Raw genomic sequence first — 9,949 nt, 5'->3', positions numbered from 1 at the left:
TCTCTTCTTTAGGTATAGGTGTTCAGACGTTCCTGAGTACTGGACAGACCATATTTTCCAGAATACATTGACAAGGTATGTCAATATATTCAAATGTCTGTGTGTTTTCATTGTAACTCACATAAGGGCAATGCGGAAAGCTCAGATGGAATCCAGAAATGTAAACAGAATACAGGTACCCCTCGGACAGGATACACAGGATGTTTTTATGACAGTAACCCAACATTATTGTGAATAATAGGTATTAGATGTATTTTTTTTATTTAACCAGGTAGGCTGGGAGGGAACAGCTGACTTGACCAGCTCATAGATCATAGATTTCACCTGGTCAGTCTGTCATGGAAAGAGCCGGTGCCCTTAATGTTTTGTCAATCAGTGCAGACAACCGTTCTTACTGTTGGAGATCAATGTGCTGTTACACCAATAAATAAAAAGAAATGACAAGTATTTGTACTTTTGATGATGGTATTTTGAAATTGTATCTCAAGATGGCTTGTAATGTGTATAATGTGCAGTGGTGTAAAGTTCTTAAGTAAAGTAGTATCTGTACTTTACTATTTAATAATTTTGACAACTTTTACTTCACTACATTCCTAAAGAAAATAAATGTACTTTTTACTCCATACATTTTCTCTGACACCCAAAAGTACTCGTTACATTTTGAATGCTCAGCAAGACAGGAAAATGGTCCAATTCACACACTTATGAAGAGAACATCCCTGGTCATGCCTACTGCCTCTGATCTGGTGGACTCACTAAACACATGCTTCGTTTGTAAATTATGTCTGAGTGTTGGGAATGCACCGTGGCTGTTCTTACATTTGAAAAAGTAACTTGAAATAATTGCTTTTGATATTTAAAACCTAATACTTGTAGTATTTTACTGGGTGACTTTTGCTTTTACGCGAGTCATTTTCTACTAAGGTATGTTTACTCAAGTATGCCATTTTGGTACTTTTTCCACGTGTGGTAGTAATGTGGCTTTGGGGTTAAATCCCTGCTTTCCAAACTAGGGTCAAATCGTATCTTTTGTGTTCAACCGATGAAACTTAATGTCACATACAAAAAGAAGTGGAATATTGATGGAGTCTGGTTATGGGGTCAAACCCCAGTCTTCCATTCTGGAGGTTCCATCCCGGGGTTCCAGAAGAGTAACCAGCAGAGGTTATGGAGGAAAACCTCTGATAAAAGTGTCCAGGAGATAATCTCTATAACCTCCTCTCAGATTGACCCAGAGAGGCTACTACTCAGACACACACAACCTGCCACACCCAGGGCTTGAACTCAGTACCCTGCAGTCAGTGGGCAGGAAGCGTACCACCCAGGGCTTGAACTCAGTACCAGAGAGCTCAGCTAATTCCCTCCTAACCTTCTACTAGACTGGAACAGTAATGTACAGGCTTTTCCTCAAAACCTATTGTCAAATGGGATGGGGTGTTGACCTTTTCCAGTACTGTTGAGGCTGCCAGGAGTTCAAGAGGTATCAGGAGTTCAAGAGGTATTGTAGAAAGACGAACAGTATTAGATACAGGCCTCAGAACGTACACACGTGTTTTATACCTCATTTCACCACTAGATGGCAACAGTCTAATGAAAAAGTCATGTAGAACAACAAACTGGGCATGAAAAATAAAGGAATGTCTGATAATAAAATCCCACAACAAGTGACCATTTGAAATGCACCTCAAGTCATCAACATAAAGTATTAGATATCACAAAGCCAAATAAACACAAAACTTTCCCAGAATTCAAACCCTTTTTATTAGAACAATTACAGCAGATATAAAGACCTATTGCAAATCACACGGTCACCACTGGACGTGTGCTCCAACAAAAAAAGAAATAAATTCATTTAAAAAAAAAAAAAACTAAACATCCATTTTCCTTAGATTTTTTTGTTGTTGAAATGTCCCAATGAAACAAAGGCCTTGTAACTCTGGGCTGAAGATTGAGAAGTTAAGACCTCTATATAGTCTCAACACAGAGCATTAAGGACCTAGCCTGGTCCCAGATGGCTTCGAGCCAACTTCGACACTCACAGTCTGACAATGAGTTGGGGCAAGACAGCACAAACACATCTGGGACCAGGCTATCAAGGATCCAAACCCAAGAGAAGGACAGAAAGGGGGGGAAAACTCCTTCTTCCTAAAAGAGTCAAGAGTGGAAACTGCCTCCCTGATTATGTTTATAAGCATTTTTAACTCCGATGATCGAATACACTCCTCTACAACAGAGTTATATGGAGGGTTTAAGGTCCGACTCCACTGTCTGGTCTAGCCTAGTTGCCAGATCTGTACAGGCTTAAGCAAAACTTCAGACTTTCAATGTCATGACATTATTTGGCTAAAGCACATCCTGACCTGGCAACCAAGCTAGGTGGGACCACTGTTCTCTAGTGGAACTGAGATAAAGGTCTCAGATGCACCGCCTGTATATCGTCACAATGAATACATGACTGTTAGTGTTTGAACTGGAGTGACTGGTACAGAAGCAGTAAGACTGAGCAGGTGTGTGGCGGATGAATCTGAAGTGGAGAGAGAAGGCTCTCCGCCTCAGCACAGCTATGCACCGTGGCGTAGATACACGTCTAGAAAGTAGATCTGATACACATGAATAACTAAAAGGACTCCATTCGATCCGTATCGCCGAAGCTCACCTCGCATTGAGCCGACTTACGCAGCGTTTACCACGAATGCAGTATCCGCGAAACGCGGGACGACTGCTTTTAAATCGTGCTATAACGCTGAACTTCGGCAATGGACTGAATCAAGCCCTAATACACCACGCTTCAAACAGAGCCCCAGAGTGATTGACACCCTTCTCAGTGAATCTGCTATTACATGTTTCCATCTTTTCAAAATCACACACACACCCTTTAAAAGAGAATCGAAAACCTCCCCAAAAAACAGACACAATTGATACAGTATTGGAGCAAGAAAAAAAACTTAAAGCCTGTGATGATAATGACTATTAGACTAAATAATAGCATTCAAAATAAAATAAACACATTTAGATGCATATTTTGTTCTGAAATATTGATCTTCTGTTTTTATTCTAGGTCCCAAATGGCACACTATTCCCTATATAGGTCACTACCCGGTCAAAAGTAGGGCACTACCTGGTCAAAAGTAGGGCACTACCCGGTCAAAAGTAGGGCACTACCCGGTCAAAAGTAGTGCACTAAATAGGGAATATGGTGCCCTTTGGGCCGTAGTCTTAAAGTCAATGAATCACACACTTCACACAAAACGTAGTACAAAGTCACTTTATGCCAGAGCAGAAAGAAGAGAGGCTCGCTTGGTAAGGGGATAGAAACGGACAACTTTTCACTGATGACAGTTTCACTTACGGTTTGAGAAACATCCGGAATGGCACCCTGTTCCCTAAAATATCCTTGTACTACTTTTGACTTACGCTGGGCTCTGGTCAAAAGTAGTGCACTATATAAAAAGGGAATAGTGTGCCATTGTGGACGCGCACCGACGTTGGTTTCTAATGTTAGGAAGGAAGGGTCTTGTTGACTGTTGGGGTGACACACTAGTCAGTGACACACTAGATGTCACGGTTTAATGGAATGAGATAAAGTAGCTACACGTCAACTATTCCTCATGTAGTGCACTACTGTTGAAAAGAATATGAACAGAATTCAGCACCTGATTTGTCAACTGGGGCTCAACTTCAGCCAGTCACAGGTCACATCTCCACCCTCGGGCTTAACCCTTGCTGAGCCGGAGAAATTGCCGACCCTCCTCCCTCGTTATGAAGTTGGATCTCCCTCTCCCCTTCACACGTCTCAACTCTTTGTGCCATAGCTCCCTTCAACAGTGTGTGGGTTCTCCTATATTCCCCACTTTACTTCCCCCCTCTGGCCAAATGATTGGTTTTTACACAATGGTGTTGGTTGTTGCCGCATCATCTTTGTCGATTTTTTAAATTCAATATCTTAACATTTTTTTTTATTTTTTATTATTATTATATATATTTTATACAAATCTATATAACCCGAATTTAGAAATCTTATTTACATGAAAAACGTTGAAAAGCGGCTAGCCTGCCCGTCCCCCACTCCGCACCCACCTTTTTCATGAAAAAAATTAAATAAAATCTACACATAATTCAATTTTCTTTCTCTTTTTTGTAAAGCTTTTCTTTCCACCACTATAGCATTAAGAAACCCCCAACATTGTATTTTTTTGTTGCTTTGCACCGTGAGCACAACGTTTAGAATGATAATAATCAGAACAACCACTTCAATATTTTACTCAAAATTCACACTACTTTTTTTGTTTGTTGAGGGGGCGGGACCAGTCTCAAAAATGTCCAAAACCCCTAGATGCACTTATTGAAAACAAGATGGAGGAGAAGAAAAACAAACGAGACGTAGGTCATTTTTTCCAACTGAAAAGAAAACCTTGTCTTTTTTTTCATGTGTCCTCTAAGGGGTCTCCTGTAGACATGTACAGAGAGAGACGGGTCGCTACTGGGGAGTCAGTGTGTGTGTGTGTGTGTGTGTGTGTGTGTGTGTGTGTGTGTATGAGCGTTCATCAGTCTCCCGTCTCTGTATGTGTTATGCGTGTGTATATATGCGTGTGTCTCCCCCTGGTGGTGTGTTGACGTGACGTGCAGGATCTTCACAGGGCATTGTCCTCTTCACAGCCCGCCCCGGCAGCGTAGCGGAAGGCCTGCAGGTTGGACACGCCGTGGAAATGGACGAAGGCTCCCGCCACCACCAGGACGTGGAACAACTGATGAGAGTGGAACTGGAGGGAGAGAGAGGAGGAGAGAGGGAGGATCAGTGAAGATGTCACTTCTGATTTAGCCTCCATGGTTGCTGGGTCATGTATAGGCCTACATTAGTGAAGCCTGACTACCAGTCAGTTTTTATATATATTTTTATTTAACCTTTATTTAACTAGGCAAGTCAGTTAAGAACAAATTCTTATTTACAATGATGGCCTACAACCACCAGCCAAATCCAGGTGACGCTGGGCGCCACCCTATAGGACTCCCAATCATGGCCGGTTATGATACAGCCTGGAATCGAACCAGGGTGTCTGTAGTGACACCTCTAGCACTGAGATGCAGTGCCTTAGACCGCTGCACAACTCCTTCACTCATTGTCATGTTTGGTTTGCAACAGACGGACATGGGAGTAGACAAGAGAACCAACAGATCTGGGACCAGGTTAACGTTCATGTGCTCTCTATGTTTGTAGTAAATAATGTCTGAGGATCAGAGATGGTGTCTCTAAAAACAGCCCATAGCTCCTTTAACATCAAGATGGTCCACACAGTCAGCCGTACATCCAGGTGTGCCACTAAGACACAGGAAGTTTCAGTCCAGGGTTTCCCCAAACTCCGTCCCCAGGACCCCAAGAGGAGCACGTTTTGGTCCCCCCCCCCCCCCCAGTACTACACAGCTGACTCAAATCACCAACTCATCATCACACCTTGATCATTTGAATCAGCTGTGTCGTGTTAGGGGGAAAAACAAAACGCGCAATCCCTTTTGTGTTTGTGTAAACAACATGCCCAGACTATGTCATGGAGGAGTTGGTGTAGACCAAATACCTGCTACGCTACATTGCCCATCTAACTCAGCGATGTACCGTCATGCCCTTCTGTCCCGGTCCTTTCCTCCCTTCTACGTGGGTAACACAGGGCTCATGTTGGGGCTAACTACCATCTCCAGGACAGATGTAGAGAACGGGAGAGAATAATCCCCCACACACTGACCTGAGACACACACACACACACACACACAGTGCTGTCCTAAAGTACTGGAACAGAGAGGATATTAACCTCCCACTACACAGTACTGTCCTAAAGTACTGTAACAGAGAGGATATTAACCTCCCACCAGCTGAGGACCAGAAAGGGGGGAGGAGAGGGGCAGCGAGGCCCAGCCTGACGTCCCTGTTCTGGGCTAGCTCTCCCAGGCCTGCCCCCTCTCCAGCTGGGTGTTAATGAAGGGGAACCACCGGGTCACACGTGACGGGGGTGTTAAGGATGGTACTGTCATACTAAATGATCTAACCACGGCCCTATACAATGTCCTCAATTCATTATTGACCTTCAGCTGTGTGAGGGAGACTGAGGAAAAGGTTTCCCCAAAACAAACACATCTGGGATCAATCAGCCCACACTAAACAGCCAGAGAGTTATATTTAACTCCACTGTGTGTGTCTCCAAGTGGTCCCCGTGTGTGTGTGTGTGTGTGTGTTGAATGCAGCTCAGAGGTTCTCTACTTGTACCCACCCAGATGTCACATTTCCCGGGGAAGAACCTCTCTGGGATGCGGGCTGCGTAGATACAGGCTCCAGAGATGTAGAGAGTAGCCATGAGGAGGAGCCAGCCCATCTGACCCATAGTAGTGGCTCTCAGTAAGCCTTCAGTGATGACAAAGTGCAGGGTGGGGACCACACCGCTCAGACCCAGACCTACAAACACTCCTGGAAACAGACAGAGACAGATAGGGGTTAATATAGACAGATAGGGGTTAATATAGACAGACAGACAGACAGGGGTTAATATAGACAGACGATAATACAGACAGGGGTTAATACAGACAGACAGACAGGGGTTAATACAGACAGACAGGGGTTTGTTCACATCTGAGTGGTTACACCTGACAATAACTGTACCCTCACTGATCTCGTTCTGTTGATTTCACTGATGTTACATAAGGCCTCGCTACACATGACTGTCCACTGTATTTCCAGAGAGACAGAGGAAGACAGACAGAAAACTGAAGAGGAAAAGAGAGACCGAGTGAGAGATGGAGAGATAGAGAGAAAGACCCTCCTGTCCTACCCTGCCTGGCAGCCACCTCGTCTTAACAGACACTGGGTCCCTGGGTCTGGCACCAGGCCGCTGGGCCTAACGACCCCATAAACGTCACAGAGGACTGATGAGCACCAGTTTAACGGGCTCCATAAAACACAAAGAGGAGGGAGAGGGTATGTGTCTGTGTGGGGGGAGGGGAGGGGAGAGAGGATAGAAGGGCGGGAGGGAGGGAGGAGGAAAGACGGCCAGCTTGAGGGCAGCCTGGCACGTGGAAGGAGATGAGGAGGAGCAAGAGGGAGGAGATCCCAGTGTTGGCTCATTATTTTAGGGCCCCCTCTACTGGCAGGAGACCCAGCAGGAGACTAAGAGAGGGAGGAGGGAGGGAGAGAGGGAGGAGGGAGGGAGAGAGGGAGGAGGGAGGGAGAGGTGGGGAATTCACCAGAGCTACAGCTAGTTATGTTATTAGAATACTTTGGGCAGGGGAGTTGAGACGGAGAAGGGACTGATACACAAAACCAAGATGGAAACATAGATCAAACTGAAAGGATCTGAGCAAACATTCATTCACACAGTTTAGATTCCAAAACCAAAAGGGCACGTAGACACACCCACAGTGACTGACCTGCTCTGACGCCGCGGTACTGTGGCTTAGCGAAGAAGTCACACTGTGAGACGATGATGGCAGAGACTCCTAGTATGCAGACTACTACCAGGTAGATTAACCTGGGGTTGGGAGAGCAGTAGAACGAGTAGTAGAGCCACGGAACAAAGGAGCCCATGATCAGGAAGGCTATGCCAGAGTAGTCCAGTCTGGAGACAGACAGAGAGACAGATGAATGATCTGGATCAGAGAAACTACGTGTCAATCATTCCGTTTCCACAGTAACGCTTAGGGAACATCTACATTGTGACGTCATGCCAATAAAGCAATTTGAAATGGATATATTTTGTTTTATTGACACAGAGAGAGAGAGACAGACAGAGAGAGAGAGACAGACAGACAGACAGAGGTTACACCAATGACTAAACATCTGTTCCATCAACTGCTTCAACCAATAGAACCAACGGAATAGTCCCAAAAGTGCAAATTCAAGACAAAATCAAGTGTAACCCCCCAATTAAAGTATTTGGCACTGGTTCTGCTATCAACACGTGTGGTGCAGTCTGGAGTCAAGTGCACGAAAGGCTAATTTAACCATGGTCTTACTTGGAGAAGACACGAGAGACGCCCTCAGAGTGGCAGTAGACGGTGTGGAAGAGCCAGGAGAAGGACAGACACAGGATGGCCCCGATGAAGAAGATACCGATCACTATCTTCTCCTGGAACGGGGCAGCAAAGTACATGTTGGAACGAAACATATACATGATGCCCAGGCACAGGAAGAACAGACAGCCTGGAGGAAGGAGAGAGAGGGAGGGGGAGAGAGATGGAGGGAGGGAGGGGGAGAGAGATGGAGGGAGGGAGGGGGAGAGAGATGGAGGGAGGGAGGGGGAGAGAGATGGAGGGAGGGAGGGGGAGAGAGATGGAGGGAGGGAGGGGGAGAGAGATGGAGGGAGGGAAGGGGAGAGAGAGGGAGGGAGGGGAGAGAGAGATGAAGGGGAGAGAGAGTCAGTCTGATCTATCAGTTGTATACATACTGAATCACAGTGATCATATGGACTCCTGTTCAACGTTATGACCTAGCTAGCTCAACTTTACTGAGTTTTGTCACATATACTATAGATTTATAAAAACATGTCTAATTTGTAGTCTTGCTTGTCAGTGGCTGTGGGAAGAGACTAAACGATGTGAGTTGTGATACTAAAAGTGTACACTAGGTGGTAGTGGTGGGTAGAGAACGCACTTTGTTTGTGTGCACATGAGGTGTGATGGGCCCCCCCTTGATTCAGTCAGGCTGAGTAACAATATGGGTGTGTCCTCTACAGCTGGAGGGGGGGGGGCGGCTGTGTTTTCTATACCAGCCAGAGGGGGGCTGTCCTCTAGTCCAGTGTTTCTCAAACTGGGTCCTGGGGCCCCCTCTGGGTGCAGGTTTTGGTGTTAACTCTAGCATTACACTGCTGATTGAAATAACCAACACATCAAACGTTGATGATTTGTATCAGCTGTGTAGTGCTGGAGCCAAAACCAAAAGGTTGTTCCCCCGGGGGGTTGAGTCAGTAAACTGAGTCACACTATGCAACAGATTCACCAGAAGGAGAGAAACACAGTGAGTTACTCTGCTAGCAACACTGACCTCAGTGTGTAGACCCTGTCAGACCTCGGTGTGTGTAGACCCTGTCAGACCTCGGTGTGTGTGGACCCTGTCAGACCTCGGTGTGTGTGGACCCTGTCAGACCTCGGTGTGTGTGGACCCTGTCAGACCTCGGTGTGTGTGGACCCTGTCAGACCTCGGTGTGTGTGGACCCTGTCAGACCTCGGTGTGTGTGGACCCTGTCAGACCTCGGTGTGTGTGGACCCTGTCAGACCTCGGTGTGTGTGGACCCTGTCAGACCTCGGTGTGTGTGGACCCTGTCAGACCTCGGTGTGTGTGGACCCTGTCAGACCTCGGTGTGTGTGGACCCTGTCAGACCTCGGTGTGTGTGGACCCTGTCAGACCTCGGTGTGTGTGGACCCTGTCAGACCTCGGTGTGTGTGGACCCTGTCAGACCTCGGTGTGTGTGGACCCTGTCAGACCTCGGTGTGTGTGGACCCTGTCAGACCTCGGTGTGTGTGGACCCTGTCAGACCTCGGTGTGTGTGGACCCTGTCAGACCTCGGTGTGTGTGGACCCTGTCAGACCTCGGTGTGTGTGGACCCTGTCAGACCTCGGTGTGTGTGGACCCTGTCAGACCTCGGTGTGTGTGGACCCTGTCAGACCTCGGTGTGTGTGGACCCTGTCAGACCTCGGTGTGTGTGGACCCTGTCAGACCTCGGTGTGTGTGGACCCTGTCAGACCTCGGTGTGTGTGGACCCTGTCAGACCTCGGTGTGTGTGGACCCTGTCAGACCTCGGTGTGTGTGGACCCTGTCAGACCTCGGTGTGTGTGGACCCTGTCAGACCTCGGTGTGTGTGGACCCTGTCAGACCTCGGTGTGTGTGGACCCTGTCAGACCTCGGTGTGTGTGGACCCTGTCAGACCTCGGTGTGTGTGGACCCTGTCAGACCTCGGTGTGTGTGGACCCTGTC

General features: G+C 46.9%; 1 protein-coding gene across 1 annotated transcript in view; it reads right to left on the bottom strand.

Annotated features, from left to right (window-relative positions):
* Nucleotides 1-1,742: 1,742 nt before the first annotated feature.
* The window catches only part of LOC120043284 (adiponectin receptor protein 2-like), a 69,243-nt gene continuing 61,036 nt past the window's right edge, over nucleotides 1,743-9,949 (bottom strand). The window contains exons 5-8 of the mRNA XM_038987907.1: nucleotides 7,993-8,179; nucleotides 7,408-7,595; nucleotides 6,258-6,451; nucleotides 1,743-4,760 (exon numbers count right to left, since the gene is read on the bottom strand). Coding sequence (XP_038843835.1) covers nucleotides 4,632-4,760; nucleotides 6,258-6,451; nucleotides 7,408-7,595; nucleotides 7,993-8,179 — 698 coding nt within the window. The 3' untranslated portion in view covers nucleotides 1,743-4,631. The remainder of the gene's footprint in view (nucleotides 4,761-6,257; nucleotides 6,452-7,407; nucleotides 7,596-7,992; nucleotides 8,180-9,949) is intronic.

This window comes from Salvelinus namaycush, unplaced genomic scaffold (genome assembly GCF_016432855.1).
Source record: "Salvelinus namaycush isolate Seneca unplaced genomic scaffold, SaNama_1.0 Scaffold887, whole genome shotgun sequence".
NCBI classification, from domain to species: domain Eukaryota; kingdom Metazoa; phylum Chordata; class Actinopteri; order Salmoniformes; family Salmonidae; genus Salvelinus; species Salvelinus namaycush.
Note: the sequence above shows the minus strand (reverse complement) of the source record. Positions and strands in the feature narration are given on the sequence as shown.